Source organism: Stylophora pistillata, chromosome 12, assembly GCF_964205215.1.
Source record: "Stylophora pistillata chromosome 12, jaStyPist1.2, whole genome shotgun sequence".
Classification (NCBI taxonomy): Eukaryota; Metazoa; Cnidaria; class Anthozoa; order Scleractinia; family Pocilloporidae; genus Stylophora; species Stylophora pistillata.
In genome coordinates this window covers 11,481,043-11,498,029 of record NC_142530.1, presented here as the reverse complement: position 1 = coordinate 11,498,029, position 16,987 = coordinate 11,481,043, and the positions used below count along the sequence as shown (strand labels likewise).

At 38.4% G+C, this 16,987-nt stretch overlaps 1 protein-coding gene across 8 annotated transcripts in view; it reads right to left on the bottom strand.

The window, feature by feature from the left end:
• The window catches only part of LOC111331048 (transcriptional repressor NF-X1), a 37,707-nt gene that overhangs the window by 6,986 nt on the left and 13,734 nt on the right, over positions 1-16,987 (bottom strand). For 4 of the 8 annotated variants that reach the window (XR_015994147.1, XM_022936072.2, XM_022936073.2 and 1 more), the window contains 12 exons: positions 16,014-16,231; positions 14,585-14,712; positions 12,674-12,704; positions 12,403-12,476; positions 7,689-7,797; positions 5,399-5,518; positions 4,983-5,062; positions 4,224-4,325; positions 4,005-4,133; positions 3,612-3,703; positions 2,211-2,312; positions 411-452 (listed from right to left, as the gene is read on the bottom strand). Coding sequence is in view for 5 of the 8 variants with exons in the window: in XM_022936072.2 (XP_022791807.1) it covers positions 411-452; positions 2,211-2,312; positions 3,612-3,703; positions 4,005-4,133; positions 4,224-4,325; positions 4,983-5,062; positions 5,399-5,518; positions 7,689-7,797; positions 12,403-12,476; positions 12,674-12,704; positions 14,585-14,712; positions 16,014-16,231 (1,227 nt within the window). In the remaining 3 variants the exon portion in view is untranslated. Of the gene's footprint in view, positions 1-410; positions 515-2,210; positions 2,369-3,611; positions 3,704-4,004; positions 4,134-4,223; positions 4,326-4,982; positions 5,063-5,398; positions 5,519-7,688; positions 7,798-12,402; positions 12,477-12,673; positions 12,705-14,584; positions 14,713-16,013; positions 16,232-16,987 lie in introns of those variants that run through there. The other 4 variants (XR_015994149.1, XR_015994148.1, XM_088741592.1 and 1 more) reach the window with 3 other exon arrangements.

Here is a 16,987-nt window from a genome sequence, read left to right as displayed (position 1 = left end):
AAAGCCATATCAAGTAAATGCTGGATTACTCAGCGTGACGAAGCAGAGTGACTGAAATGCATTTTGTTTCGTTACTGATTAACAAAACGTTCGAAAATAAAACAATAAAAAATAAATTAATAACAATAATAATAATAACAATAATAATAATAATAACTGATTGTTGAAAAATTTACTCTTGAAAAGATCCTGGTCAGCAATCATTCAGGACATTCAGAACTGAGAACAACGCAATGCTAACTCTCCGTCACGATCTATTTACAAGTCTGCAATGTAACCTGCAATGTAACCTGTGGCCCATCAAAACATTTCAAACGTTTCATGTGTTGCCAAACATGACAAGGTACTCAGAAATGTAAAAATCGCAAATACTTATCATGACTTTAAGACCTCTCAAAAAAATTAAATACCTGTTTCGTTCGTAGACACGACAATCACTGTTACACTCAAGCCTGAGGAAAATATAAACGGGACAGCCAATATACTGAGATCTGCGGCTAATTCTCTAGAATTCCTGCAGAAAATATTAGGTACCGGTGGAGACCTCTCTGTCGTTGGCCTTGTCAATGTTTTTTTAAATTCCTTTCCACTCAATACGAATTCAAGCAGTTGTCAATCAACTGATGCACTCAACATCCTTTTTCTGATTTTAATTTGGTGCGCAGGAATCTATACTGATTTGGACTAGGACATCTTACACAACTTACTTAACCAGTATTTGATCGACCTTTTCCTTTCAAACTGAATTTAAAAACATTACAATCTCTAAAGTTAATTGAAATTTCCAAGCAAGATATAAACCAATCCACCAGAGTTAATAAAACAAAAAGGATTTCCGAAGTTGAATCGCCACAGATAATAAATTGTTTGGAAGCAAATCAGAAGCCATCTCACTAAAAAAATTCAGTCGTTTTCCTCCAACTCTAAATTGCAAAAGATGTTCCTGAGTTTTTTCCTTTTTTACATATGGAGAAAAATAATCTCTTTCACGAGACTGTTAATAAATAAACTGCAGATTTCTATGAAAATATTTCCCTGCAACAACCATCGACGAGCTTTTGTTTCCAAATTTCTCGGGGAAATGAACGACATTATTTTAAAAAAAGCTCATTTGGGTGAATCAACATGCAGTTTAAGCTGGTTATGACTATTAATGCAAAGGCGGTTCCTAGAGGGTTGTTTTCCCTTGTTGGCTCTCAAGGGAGCCGTTTTTATGGGGGTACTTCTTCAACAGTTTTCGTGTGTGAAAAGCAAACTTCTCTCAGGTGAAGCAGTTACTTAAGAGAAATAATTGAGATACCCTAAATTTAACAATCAAATGTGTCATATATTTTCAAGATCAATAAGCTGCATGTGATGGTGGCTAGGTACTCAGAATGGGGAATGGCTGGGTACCTTTCGTTTTTATCCTATCGCGCCACTGCCGTTCCAAGATCGCATTTCGAGAGAAAAGAAAATCAATGATTTATTCAACAATGAAAGCTTCACACGTTATGAGTCTGAACGTTATCCTCGTGTCGTAGGCTACGCGAAGAACCGTTGCGAATCGGAGCGTACTTTTTTAAGAAAGTAATTTCACTGGGGAGGAAGAAGAGTAGACCTATCTCGACACAAACCTCCTCGGACTGGATAAGGGTCGAAATCCTGGTGTGTAACCTTTGCTTCACGCCAAGGATCGCAAAGACCATATGGCACAAACAAGAGGTGAGTTATCTTTGTTCCACTTAAATTTATAACTGAAATAAATACTTCGCATAAATTAGCGCTCTAAACCGACGATAACTCATTCCCCATACGTCTTACAAGCCGTATAAATTATCCACAATATGTCCGCAACCTCACACCGCGTCATCTGGGAGGTCACGTTTGGACCCACACAAAGTGTGATACCTTCATGGAAGAAAACACACGTATTCACTTTTCTGGAGTCGTGAGCTTGGGACGCCTGTGATCGTTGAAGGTTGGATACGCTTTTGATAAGACGGAAAGTTTGGATGCGTTTCACACATGATTTAGGCTTTGCTTGATATATTTTTAAGCATATTATAACGATGAAGCAAAACAACTAAGGCTTGTTGTGAAAGGACTGTAAAATGATAGCCTAGCGGCCTGTAAATGAAATTTGCCACTCCCTTAATATAGTGGCGAGCACAAAGAACCTAACTGACAAAAGTTTTAAGATAAAGAAACATGTTGAAACTTCAGCTTACTGTCGTAACTTCTTATCATCCGCTTTCATAATGCTGCTGATATCTATAGACTGGCCACTTTGTAAATCTTTCATCTTGTTTGCGAGTGTCTCCGTGGCCAGGCTACAATATAAGCACACCCACCCTCTCCTGGTTAGCACTGTGATAGTTAGTTTTTGCTATGAAACAACAATGCAAATTACTAACAAATTTCAAACATCTCAATTTACCAATGCACTGGCGCACTACTGATACAAAAACAACTCAGCTGCCTATTTATCCTAATAATCAGGTGAAACAGCAACATCCAAAGAAATGACACGGCAGAACCTGTATTAAGCGGTCATCCGGTATTAAGTGGTCGGTTGCCAAAATCCCGAATTTGTTCCCACTTAACTACTGTAATTTTCATCTCAATAAAGCGGTCATTTCTATGAAGCGGTCGCGGTCACCCTTTACTAAGTCGCAAAGGTCTGTTCGTATTGTCTTCCACCTGTATAGAACCGAACCATTCAAATAAAACTAAGAATAATCTTTCAATTAATTTTTAATCGATGTTTCTTTCCCCAAATCAAAGTAAGAAGTATTTTGAGCGATATTCTGCACACTGAGTGGTCAATTATGGCATGAAGTGGCGTTGAATCGTTTTTTTAATACCCCTAATCTGTGGAACCTGTATTTAGCGTTCGACCTATATTGAGAAGTCAACCTGTAGAAAGCGGTTATCCACGGGGAATAAGCCAGGTTCGACTGTACACTACTTTAAGTGTCTGTACGGCCAACAAGATTTTTATTGTTTTGGTATCTCGTTAAACTGTAAAAAGTATTCTCAAAAAATTTGATTCTGACGCCTCTTCACCCTAAAATTGAGCTTTAAAGTTCCCGCTTCGGCCACACCCAATGAAGTTGACCGCGTAAGGGAAGATTGGTGATGAGTGACGTCACTCCAGGAGCGTCTCGAGCGTCGTGTTGTTACTTTGCTTGACAAACGTAGTACTTTTACAACACATCTATAGGGCATATTTATGTCGCCGAAAACTCTTTATCTTACTGAAAAAAACAGTGAAATGAACCACTGGCGCGATTTGGCGCGTTCTTGACTTGACGTCACGACCCATTCTGAACCCAATCTCTTTTTTGCCTCACGGTCACCTTCAATGGGCGTGGCCAAAGCGGGAAGTTTAAAGCTCGATTTCAGGGCGAAGAATCGTCAGAATCCAATTTTTATTTAAGAATAATTTTTTACATGTTAAATACATACCAAAACTATAAAAACCCTGTTGGCCGTATAGACACTTTAATACGAACTTCTAAGTAAGGAGTTACATTTGAGAGTAAACCGAAAAAAAAAATCACTGATCAGTCAAGGCATCTTTGCTGTTGCTTATGATGCACTAATTTCAAGAACAGTAACAACCTTACCGCTGATATGCTTGAGTAACAGCAGTCTTTTCGCCCCCTTGAAGGCATGGTAACTTTTCTGAACGTCTGCCACATTTGCATTTTACTGTGACCTGAAAAAGAATCATTCCTTCTTAGAAAAACCTGTTTGAACATTATCCACTGTTGCTTCCACACTCACACGTTCCATTGAACAACAATAACACAGCAAATCCAGCACGGTAATGTCATACGTGACAGACTGCTGGTATTGAGGGGGAGACGGGTTCTTGATTGACGAACAATACTTTTCGCTGCTTTCTGAGCAGAAACCGGGAGATACACTTGCAGTATGAGCCATTTAGCTCGTAATCAGACTTGAATAATTATCGGAACGTTGTTTAGAATTTGAAAAGAAAATTAAGAATAAAATACCTTCACTTTGCACGATATTGCTGGGCATTGTTTGCCAGAATGGCAGGCTGCTACACAGGGGTGACCACAATCCTTACGTGGAAGCTCGCAGGGATGTAAACATGGTTCATCATCACTCAGACATGGAGGCTGAATGAACACAACAAAATAAAAAATCAATTATTTGTCGTTGGTTTGGAGCATTTAAGCCCCAAACAAATAAATTATTCACTGAATTACCCTGTGACAAATTTTACGACACTTGTGTCCACAATTCAGTAGTTTTCCACACTCCTTTCCACATGAGACGTCATTTACATGGCATGGGATGTTGTGGCGAACCTTAAAGAAATCAGATCAAATTCATGACATCAAATGTTCAAAAGGATTTCTCCATGTTATTTGCTGCCGGTGAGCGCACTTTCTCTCAACTGCGATGGAAAAACCTAAACCAATTTCAAACAGTGGAAAACACCCAAAAAGTCGAGCAAATAATTGCATATTTAGAAAGACCGCAAGCATTTCACTTTGATATTTTGTCATTTCGTTTAAAACCGTAGACCATTTCAAATGTTTCAAAACTCTAAGTTTCAAATTAACCCAAATTAGCATCCGGTGCCATCACCTTAAAATAGTCCAACTGCATTAAATGGTGTAACTTCATAAACCGGACTAACTGCCTAAAATGGTCTCACTAGGTTAAATGATCCAACTTGTTGCAACTCTCCGGGTTCTGCACCTCAGTCGTAGAGCATTAGAACACAGATTTGAAGGTCTGAGGTTTGAATCATTGAGGGAGATTCAAAACTTTCCTTCTACCTCACTCTCCTGACCAAGGAATACCTTTTTAGTTTAAATAATTGTTGTATTCTTATTACAAGTCTGGAAAACTTGCGTTATTTTGAAATAAACCCTTAGTAAGATTGGAGCTTTTCTATGCAGTTCCCAAACATTACGTCAACAAACCACAATAGAAAGCTTTGTATAGTACAACAGTACCTCGTGGTCTCCCATACATTTTTTGTTGGTCAACATCGTGCAAGGAGGGCATATTTCATCACTGTGGCACGTATGATTCACTGATGATCAAAATGAAGGATATCAAAGAAAACACTACTGATTTTCTTATATTTCATTTATGTCTACGTTACCTGGGCAAAATAGGTACTTGGCTTTTGATGACACTTTTAATTTTACAACACCATTTTAATTCAACGGTTGTCATGCTTAATACATATAAAATGAGTATAAACAACAATATCACCCACAACTATCGCATGAGTCTAGGCCCTTTTTTGACTCTACAATAAACAGTGGGAATGGAGAGTATGTTTAAAACTCTTGTCAACAAGATAAAAAATGCTTTAGGATTAACTAAACGTTAAAAACACAAACTACGTGAGTAGCTACCATACCTGGATGATGGCAAGCATGGATCCTGGAGCAAGGCTTCTCACACTCAGGAGGTGAAGTTCCACATGGAATTGGTGGGTACAAAACTGTGGCTCCACAATAGCACTTTAATTCGTCAAAGCCTCAAAAAATGGACTCAAAGTTTCAGAAACTCAATAAAAGTGAGCCAGCAAATTTTATGGCACGAAAGTCTCAGCTGACTCGTACAAATCTCTAACATCTCCTATAATTTTGTACTTGTCAGCGTTGAAATGCTCTTGAAATAATGTGCGATAATGTATACCTACCTTCAACAAGCTCTACAGAGAGTTGTGATACATCGTACTCAAGTAGTAAAGAAGAAATGGCAGTTGCAAGTACGGTTAAGCCCTACAAAGGAGAACCGTTATTGAAGGTTTACTTTATGGCGTTTGTGTTTGTTTTCTGTGGTGAAATCTAAGTTGAAAACAGGTAGCTGTGTTTGTTTCTGTTGCCATGACATTATTCCTTCGCAGAGCACTGAAGAGTATTCCCTTGGCAAACCAAAAGCTATATTTTGACGGCACAAGGATTTTCCGCTGAGAAATCATCGGGCAGTTTTACTGCGTTGCTCTTTTCCTCAGAGATTGGATAGGTAGAGGCTGTGGTCATCAGCCAGTCAAACAAAAAATATGTGAGTTATATGATTCACATTTATCTCAAATAGGGATTTTAATAGAATAGAGACAAACTTCTTCAGTTAAAGTTTAGCATTGCCACATGGCCCATTCCGCTCACTGGCAAATTACTGAAAAAAAGGCATACACACTTTTTTCAAGTCCTTATCTTTTAGGAGAAGAAATATTTGTCATCTGTTCTTTTTTCCAGTGGAAATCCTTCCTTTTCCGTGCAGAGGGCAACAAAAACCAAGACACTAAGCATCAGCATTGAACCCTTCACTGAGTTCAGATCCACTGAGGTTCTGTCATACGCCTAAGGTCTTTCCAGACAACTTTGGCGCCATCTACAACAAAACATACACCTTGTTTACAAGTCGGAGACCACGCTACTATCACACCTTGTGCTACGAAAGGATGCCATCCGCCCCGTAAAAAAGGGTGGCGTGGTCTACACGATTTATTGCGAGTGCGGCAAAGTCTATATCAGCAAGACTGCAAGACCTATGCAGGAGAGAATCAAAGAGCACACTTTTTGCAAAGAGTCAGACCTCCACTGTCTCAGAGCATACAAACCATACTAGACACTGCTTGCTCTGGAACGGGATACTTCATTGATTGACTTTATCTTTGTTTACTGATCGTGTTCCCCATTCCTACACACGCAGGATGAAAGAGATAATAAACATGACTTCACCCTCACAACATCAACAGAGACAGTGGAATTGAAATCCCAGAAGCCTAAGCGAGTTATCAAGAAGACAACAGCAGAAGGGCCATGTGGCAATGGACCATGGAGGGAACCTGATCCGAAGCTGCACCAATCACAGCTGTGGAAATCCATCCATTCACAGCTGAGCACTACAGTATAGAGGTCACGCATTCTCAACCAACCTCGTCACCTGAAGACAAGTAGCAGTATGCAGTCTAACGTCACCATTCACATCTGTAGTGACACATCGTGAGACAAACGATTACTCTTCTCTTTTGAGAAAGTTATTTACCACAATGACAAACCACAACCTATTTTACGATACGATCCAAAACCTTGCTTACATGCACTTCCCTGTCTAATGGTCAGTGATTGCACATTCAAAGAATGGTAGAGATCTTTAAAGATCTGTCTCAACAGCTGTTAAAATCACAAAACTGTATATCCAACCTGAGTTTCAGAGTTACAGTTTATCCTCTTCTGCCTCTGAAGACAAATTCTGCTCAGGTTGCTGAACCATCACTGACTATTGGGGCAGTCATCAAAAGTAAGATTTTAAGAACAAACCCCAACTGGACAATCACTTCATACAATCAACAGTTTGAGCCTTGATTAGCAATTCCTACAGGCCCCGATTGTTCAAAGGGTGGTAACGCTATCCACTGGATAAATCTCTATTTGGTGGATAGCACAGAACATTATCCTGACGCTTTTCTGCGGAATAGCAATTTATCGGTTGGATAACGTTATCTACCCTTTGAACAGCGGGACCATGGTCTACAACCTGTTGATTTGTCTTTTTTGATATACAGATGTTCCACTTCCACAAGTAAGGCATATGTTTTTCTCCTGGTGTCTTCTGCTGACATGTTTGTTCGTTGGGGTGCTTTATGTGCAGTAAAAAGGCCTGGGTAAGCCAGACCGATGAGCTAAGAAGACTAGTACCTGACATTAAGCAAGGTGGACAGTAACCAGGGTGACAAGATTCCAAGCACTGGTGAAGACCACATCGCAGCTTTTTGCCACAAATCAACTCACATTTGTGTTCCACGTCCTTAAGTAAAAAGAACACAGCCAAGTTAATGCAAATGGTGTTAACACAAAAGATACTTACGTGTGACAGAGCATGGCATTCACTTGTTCACATATGTAAAAGACTGGAGTACACTTAACTTAAAAGATTCATACCAAACAAACCTGTCTGTCTGTTATTGCACAGATTTATAAAACATATGATAGAGGTAAACACTTCACTCATTGATGATTCTCCTTTTCTTAGTCTGCAGAGCTGTCAGGAAATTGATCAGAAGGACTGCACAAATAAGTGGCAGAGTAACAAAAGGTATGGGAAGTGAAAATTGCAGTTTTTGACCTTGTTTTTTCTCTTTTTTGTCTTCATGTTAACTCAATGCCCAAAAACACTGCCACCTATGCAGGCTATGCTGTTTTTTTTTTTTGTCCACTTAAGAGCGACTTTTTGTACATACCACGGATAGGTGTGCAAGATGGCAAAATCGAAATCTCTCAAACTTTGTCACATTAAAGCCCTTATGAAATTAGTTGAGAAAATGCAAGATTCAGTTTCTTGCGATTGATATTTTCCAAAAAAGTTAATTTTTGTAATTTTCACCTCCGAGAGGCCCTTAAACCACCGAAAAATGTGCTTCGCATCCTCGCGTGGTAAAAAGAAACGGAATCAAATGCCATGGCTATTCCGATATAAGATGATTTTATGACCCTTCCTTTGTATGAAAACGTTGTTGTAATTTCAAAAGATTCCAATCTGAATTTTTAATTTTTTTTTCAAAATTACCCTCTAAAACAGTTTCATTGCGACGATCAATTTTGCCATTTTTCAACGGCAAAAAACCCTTCCTGGTACATGGCTTTCGTCGTGCAAATGCTATTCCAGAGAAAGAGCAATCGTTATTCTTTCAATTTATGAAATAAAATTTTGGGGCGATTCAAACGGCAAGTTTTGAGAACTGAATACATCAACGGTACTTGCGTGAAATTTACAACTTTTGAACTTGCGGTTGCAATGACGAATACAAGCAGTACAAGAGTGAACTTGGACAGCAGTTTAAATACTTCGAGAATTCGATCCTTTTCCACTAGTTCAAAAACTAAACAAACGATTATGACTTCGTAGTGGCAATTATCTGAAAGGAAAAGCACTTTTATCGCGCGAAATTGAGCTGTAAACCTCTTGACAACACTTCCCGTACTTGCGCATTTGTTTACTTTGAAGCCTGACTTGTACCATCCTCGGAGACCCAGGGGCTGAGTCGATTTCAAGTTAGGGCATAGAGAGCCCCTGGGGACATTGTCTTACAAGACTAGTTCCAAACGGTTGCAGTCGTTCTGCCATCTGATTGGTGCCAGAAAATCTTTGTGTTTTTCTGCCCAATCAGAGTGAAGTGTGCTTGCTCGCTGTTTGTTTGGACCGTGCGACGGAGATTTGCTTGAGGTGAAATGTTTCAGTCTCAGCACACAATGTACGAGAAATCGATCAGATTGTCCGCGAAAATCTTACCGGAAATTATACTGAATACTTTTGCAGATATCACTAGAGAACGTGTTTTAAAGTTTGCGAGGTTTGTATACAACACGATGGTTGCAGTCATTGATATGTCGCTTTAAACGTTAAACGAGATTTAAGCTTAAATTTTTCTAGATTTTTTGCATAATTTGCTCTGAGTGAAACTTTGCCAATCCCGTGAAGTTATTTCGTCGCACGGGCCACGCAGGTATGTCGGGCAACTGGCGCTTTCGCCTACGTACCTTTCTGCTTTCTGTGCGCGCCAAAATCTAATCTTAGCAGTAAAGTCGTTCACAATACGGCCAAGGTTGCATAGAACGTTAAGTTCGTGGACGACCTCCAGCAAGTGATAAGAGAAAGCTGAGCTGTGTTTCCGGTTAGCTAATTAAAATCTGAACAAAAACTTATTAACGAGAACATCGGGGGAAGGAGAGATGTTTTCGGGCAGTTACCGAAGGGGTTTGGAAAGAGTTTAATCTTTCAACTGCTGTCTAGAGTGTTGAAATTCTTGTGCTAGGAAGGCCACGGATTCTCTTGTAGTCCCTTGGTCATCGTCATTTCACCTCTTCTGTCGATTGTTGAAGACCAAGTTAGATACCTTTGATCAATGGGAAAAACGAAACCAAAGACCAAGAAATATTGGATGGAAAGGGCGGGTTTGCTTTATTGCAAATGTCAACTTCGTAGTACAGGGTCATCTACCCACATCAAATAAGCAAAAGTTTCCGCGCTTAGCTTTTCTTTTTTTTCAAGCGAAGATGAGATTAGATTTTGGCACGCACAGAAAGTTGCGCAAGTACCAGTTGCTCGACATACCTGCGTGGCCCGTGGAACGAAATGACTTCACGGGATTGGCAGTTTCAGTCAGAGCAAATTATGCAAAAAACCTAGAAAGATTTAAGCTTAAATCTCGTTTAACGTTTAAAGCGACATATCAATGACTGCAACCGTCGTGTTGTATACAAACCTCGCAAACTTTAAAACACGTTCTCTAGTGATACTTGCGAAAGTATTCAGTATAATTTCCAGTAATATTTTCGCGAACAATCTGATCGATTTCTCTTACATTGTGTGCTGAGACTGAAACTTTTCACCTCATGCAAATCTCCATCGCACGGTCCAAACAAACAGCGAGCAACTGAGCTACTAGTATATGTCCGTATTAAAACACACGAAAGGACTCTAAAGCACACTTCACTCTGATTGGGCAGAAAAACACAAAGATTTTCTGGCACCAATCAGATGGCAGAACGACTGCGACCGTTTGGAACTAGTCTTGTAAGACAATGTCCCCAGGGGCTCTTCATGCCCTAACTTGAAATCGACCCACTGCCCCTGGGTCTCCGAGGATGGACTTGCACCAGTTATCTAAATAAGAAAAGTATTCATCAAAATGTTCGCATTTCGTCTGAAAGAAATCGTACAAGCAATGATGGAAGAATAGGACAAACATTTACTTACCTCACCTAAATATATTGTTGAAAAAAGACCAAAATCCCTCAGCTAAACTAGATTACGTGACATCTTCTTTGACTACACCCAGGTAGGAGGGGGGGGGGGGGTTTGGGCTTGGGTCCAAAGCAGACAAAAACATTCCTTAGTAAATCCCGTAATCGCTAAAAAATAAATGAAAAAAAAAAAAATTTAAAAAAGCTGTGTAAGGTTTCGAAAAAAGAAAAACAAACAAAATCAATCTTGGGACAGGAGCCAATCTCCTGTTGGGAATTAAAATAGTGACGCTGATTCATCTAAGCGCAACCCTCGTGCGAACAAGAAAACATAGCGCTGAGGTCTCGGTCCTTTTCCTTCTCATGGGTTTTGGCTTATCATCGTCTGAGATACTTCTGTGAAGTCCCCTGGGCTTTCTCTGACCGGTAGAAACTCACATTGCCCATACAATAAGTGATTTTCCAAAGAATAGTGACGCCTTTAAATGTTGAGTACACGGTTCGATGCTGCCGTCTCGCTGTGTCCACGGCATGAAATTTTGTTAAAGAAAAAAAAAAACAGTGGACAAGAAAAGAAACTCTTTTTCTCTTATTGAAGTTATACTCGTGCTCTACAGTCTAGTTTATCACCTATTACTTATCCTTCGTGGGAATTAACCTTAAAAAACAAAAACAACAACCAAAAAAAAAACACTATCCATTTGTACAGCGGAAACTTGTGTCATTTTATTACATTTTCATTTGGTCTTTTAGTTCCAGATTATTCACAGCCGCTCAGTTTTGAGTGCCAGTTTTCCTCAGTGGACTTCACAGAAGTATCTCAGACGGTCGATAAGCCAAAACTAGTGGAATAGGATCGAATTCTCGAAGTATTTAAACTGCTGTCCAAGTTCACTCTTGTACTGCTTGTATTCGTCATTGCAACCGCAAGTTCAAAAGTTGCAAATTTCACGCAAGTACCGTTGATGTATTCAGTTCTCAAAACTTGCCGTTTGAATCGCCCCAAAATTTTATTTCATAAATTGAAAGAATAAGGATTGCTCTTTCTCTGGAATAGCATTCGCACGACGAAAGCCATGTACCAGGAAGGGTTTTTTGCCGTTGAAAAATGGCAAAATTGATAGTCGCGATGAAACTGTTTTAGAGGGTAAATTTGAAAAAAAATTAAAAATTCAGATTGGAATCTTTTGAAATTACAACAACGTTTTCATACAAAGAAAGGGTCATAAAATCATCTTCTATCGCAATAGTCATGGCATTTGATTCTGTTTCTTTTCACTACGCGAGGATGCGAAGCACATTTTTCGGTGGTTTAAGGGCCTCTCGGAGGTGAAAATTCAAAGAAATTATTTTTTTTGGAAAATATCAATCGCAAGAAACTGAATCTTACATTTTCTGAACTAGCTCCATAAGGGCTTTAATGTGACAAAGTATGGGAGAGTTCAATTTTTCCATCTTGCACACCTATCGTGGTATTTACAGAAAGTCGCTCTTAATTAGTCATATGTAACCATGACAGAGATTGTTGTGTTCATAATTTAATTAAACGTAAATCGCTGAAAATTGTCGAGTTGCTGAGTAAACTCTAACAGAAAAAATTGAATATTTGTTGCTGAAATAAAAGTACACTTGTGAACCACTACCCTCTCTACAAATCCTCTTTACTTACCCCACAGCATTTCTTATTACACCTGTGTCGTCCACACTTTCTCTTCTTGTTACAGCGTTGGTCACAGGTATATTCTTTTTTTTTTCGTAAAAAGGGAGAAAATAAGAATCTTGTGAGATCTAATATTGCTGAGCATTCATCTAGATTATGGTGATATCTGCAATAAACTTCGGGTATTGTTCAAGTTCAAGTCGCAGACTGCACATTAAACAAAACTCAATATGAAGCTTCCAAGAATATCTAGAGTGTGTAGTCATCATAACAAACTTACCTTCAGAGTTTAAATCTGAGCAAAGGATCTCCTGTCAGAGATAAAAAAACACATCCAGAATGTTATACAGGGAAGACAGTTGCATCTCATCACAACATTCACCTTGGGGATAAAGGGAATTGTCTGTTGCAGTGAAGTGGCAAGTTTAGAGGAGGTAGGGATGTAATGACTTCTGTTTCTTCAATGTTTTGAACAATTTTATCCATAAAATTTCTTTCTGCAGTATATGAGTGCTGTGGGTTGATTGCTTTCTCCATTTTAGATTTTTCAAGCTATTTTTATTTATATATTTCTAGTTTGTCTTGTATTTATCAATGATGACCTGAAACAAAGTAACAACATCCAAAATGGCATTTCAAAGTTGTCCATCAAGAAACATTTTAGCCATGAAATATTTGAACAAATATATTCAATGGAAAAGACACAGTGAGCACATACTTTTTACAACATTCTCTTTCAGAATGGAAGACAAATTTATTTCAAAATAAAGCAGACAAGAGTTATCTGCTTGAGCAAGCTGTCACGCATTTCGAAGCTCCATTCACCATTTGATGAGAAAATGTTTGCCCATCATGATCCCAAAATTCAAGGATATTTTGAACAGGTATTGAACAAGCCTTTAAGAGCCACTGACCATAAATACCGAGAATCCACAAACAGCTGCAAAATTTCGTAATTCATTTTATTTTTTCTACAGGACCCTTTTAATGAACCTTTCTCGAAAATTATATCAAAAAGTTCTATCGCGCTTTTTTTTCTCCCATCTTTCAGGAATGTACCAAATACATGAACTCTTGCGTGACAACGAATTAACGGCTGGACGCGCCGCCTCTGGCGGGCCAAGAAAGAAACTTTGAGGAATCAAACTACAAGGATAAAGCTTGAAGATATATATTTTGATTCGTAAATATATCAAACAAGACCTTTTTAAACGCCTTTAAATGGGTCGTGACAGCTGTTCAGCGGTTCGCATTGCAATTTTGACAAAATAGCCCAAACTCTTTTTCCCACCAATCACGTAGCTCCTTTTTCTACCTTTAAAAGCACACACAACCAACAGCTCCGACGAAGGGCTAACGCTCGAAACGTCAGCTTTTATAATCGTAACGGTGGCCAATTTATCATTTCAACTTTGTTGATATATTCAAATTATTTCGTTACCCCCACCGACGCAGCCCCAAACAGTTTCTTTAGAAACTATCAGCCTTTATTTTTTTAAACCTGGACGTGCCGCTTATGGCGGGCAAAGATAGAGAATTGGAGGAATGAAAACACAAGGATAACGCTTTAAGATGATGTACATTATGATTTGTATATATGGCAGACTGTTTATAGCCCACTAAAGTTTACCCTTATTTAGCCACCGCGAAAGACACGCGAAGTACTTTACAACGGGTTACTATTCAGACTCAAACGTAACAACATAACAAGAAATTAACAATTTCTAAGAGCTAAAAGACCATCTGTTGGCACACAAAATTTAAAAGCGGGATTGCATCGCGTTGTAGCGTGCGAAGTTGCCGAAGCTGCATAACTTTTCATTGCTTTACGGGGGGACAACAGCCATTTAGGCTTATTTTGAACTTTTCGATTTTTCGGAGAAAAAAAGCGCGAGAGAACTTTTTGATATAATTTTCGAAAAAGGTTCATTAAAAGGGTCTTTTAAAAAAAAATAAAATGAATTACGAAATTTTGCAATCTGGCCATTTTAAATTACGCAATAATTACAACATATAGTAGGAATTCCAAATCAAATCAGATATTGACACATTATTTTAATTCAAAGAAATGTCATTGTAGCCAAAAAGGAGAAATATCTCAATAAATCACACAGCTGTAAAGTTAAAAGTAGGGACAGTTGCAGTAATTCAGTTTGCTTAGGTAAGATAAGGCTTGTTGATGGTTATTTACCTTGGTATTTGTACCACATCTACACTTGATTTTTCTTCTTCCATCACAAGGACCACACCCACCAAGATGACATCGCATTTTACAGCAGTGCTCTTTGGTTTTTATGCTTCCTCTACCCTGTGAGAGATCTGTGAAACAGGAGAAAACAATGCATAGTGCTCACTGGGTATTTAGAAACAATGTTTTAAACACGTTGATCTTAAATATAACAAGAACATTGCAAGCTATGTACTCGTGCATGTATCACTGTCTCATCATACACCTTGGGATTTGGGACAGGCAGTAAGGAGCCAAAGTTGTCATGCCATACTGTATATCACATACAATTTCAAAGCATCATTTCCGATTTACAGTGTAATTATTAAAAGCTAACTATTACGGTAACCGTGACTGTGTAACGAAGGATCAGATTTGACAAGTGACTAGACAGGATAAAAAGGGAAAATGACATTGGGCCAAGGATGTTTTCTAGTTAATGCCATCACACTACAGGCCTATTAGGAACCATAAGTATTTCACAATGCTTAACAGTATTTTATTTCCTAAAAGGCAGCAAGGAACTTTACCAAGAAGTAGTTTAATTTTCCAACTTACAAACATTTCATTATGCATCAGTCAGCAATTAATTCTTTTCAAAAAACTACGCCATAATAAAACTGGAACTAATGCAGCATGTACTAAAATTAATTGATAACATAGAATGAAAATAGTATGCATCTTCTGCTTGGTAAATTCAGTTTGCAAGCAGATGCTTTATCAGGTTATAGAGCCACAATGGAACAAACACACAAACAGCTTAAACATTTTTTCAAAAATGGTTCAAAATTTACGTGAGAGCCTTTTAAATCACCTATTTCATGATGCAAAAATGTTTAAGTGAAGCCTTTTCCTTTAATTTGCATTAACTCTGTCTTGTATACTATCTATTTGCTAAATATAGGATTTTCTCGCTTTCGCATTGTCGCAAACGAAAGAGGTTGTTCATGCCTCTCCAAGAATTTATAGTTCAGTTCAAAACAAGGAAGAACCTCAGGCTCACTTTGAGAAATGCTTTTTTTGTTTTTGGCTCTTTACAAGGTGACAATGGTTTTGAACACATTTTAAATTGACTTAGAAACCAAACTTTGTAACAATTTGACGATAGTTGTTATGCTTAAGTAGATGCGATTCAATATCACGTAGCCTCATTTTCAACTCGCAATTCCACACTAAATACCTCACTTCCTTAACCAATCAGAATGCGAGATACAATGCGATTCTATAGGAAATTTGCTGGAAGTGAACGGATATCATCTCATTGCTCAAGTTACCTTTAGAGAGGCGAGATCGTATGAGCATTAAGTAGCAATTTAGCACAAGTCAAAACTAGTTAAAATGAATGTGCAAATCCTCAATGATCTTGTCAAGAAACAAGGTCTTGCCAAAATACCTTTCAATGGACTGCAAGGAAGAACCTTCCCACATATCAATTGGCAGGTTGGTACCGGATCTAAGCAAGATTTTCTAACATCATGACCACCAAGCAAATCAAAAAGAGGAGTTTTTCCACATGGACAAATTGTAAGAATTGATGGCTTCAGCAGACATTCTTTGCAAACTCCAACATGACAAACAGTTTGACAGTAATGGTTGCCACAATCAAGGGTCCTTAAATAAAACAAGACCATTATTAGACTTACAATTAACATCTCAATGGATTAACTGCACCCTTCATTTTTTAAATAAATTAAGGTTAAAATCCAGGATACAGCATACCTGTGAAACAGCAAAACAGCTTGGTTTTTGTGGTCTAACAAACCTTTAAACTTACAGGTTCTGAAGACAATGGGTGCAAGTTAGTCTAACTAACGGGTTGTCCCAAGGAGAGTCATGAAATTCACAGCCATGTACTCATAATTTAGGAATACGTGCAGTATTGACCATAATGTTTATAAAGAATACTGGCAATAATTTACTTTGTTATGGATACAACATACATTTTATCTTGAGCTTTCTCAAATAAATTTATGCAAAACTACAGCTTTCTCCCTATCACTCCTGATGTGGATGACAATGTTTTGACTGTATACTCTGAGTTTACTTTAAGCGATAGGCAGCATTATGCAGTTCAAACTTGTTTATAACATAACCAAAGTAAAGCGCGCGCTCTGATTGGTCAATTTAGCGTCCCCCATTTGCCCATGGGTGTACGCTGCTGACGTGAGCAAATGCAAAGACTTGTTTTTTTCTGGTCACGTAAGATTTGTTCAATAAAAGGGAACTCTTTAGCTACAATTTGTTAATGTTATGTTATAAAACAAATGGTAAACACCACAGTGTACACTATTGAGTTATGGATGCACTTGGGAGGTTTGCTAAGCACTCAAGAAGCTAGAGTCGCTCTCGGCTATCGCCTTGAGCGAC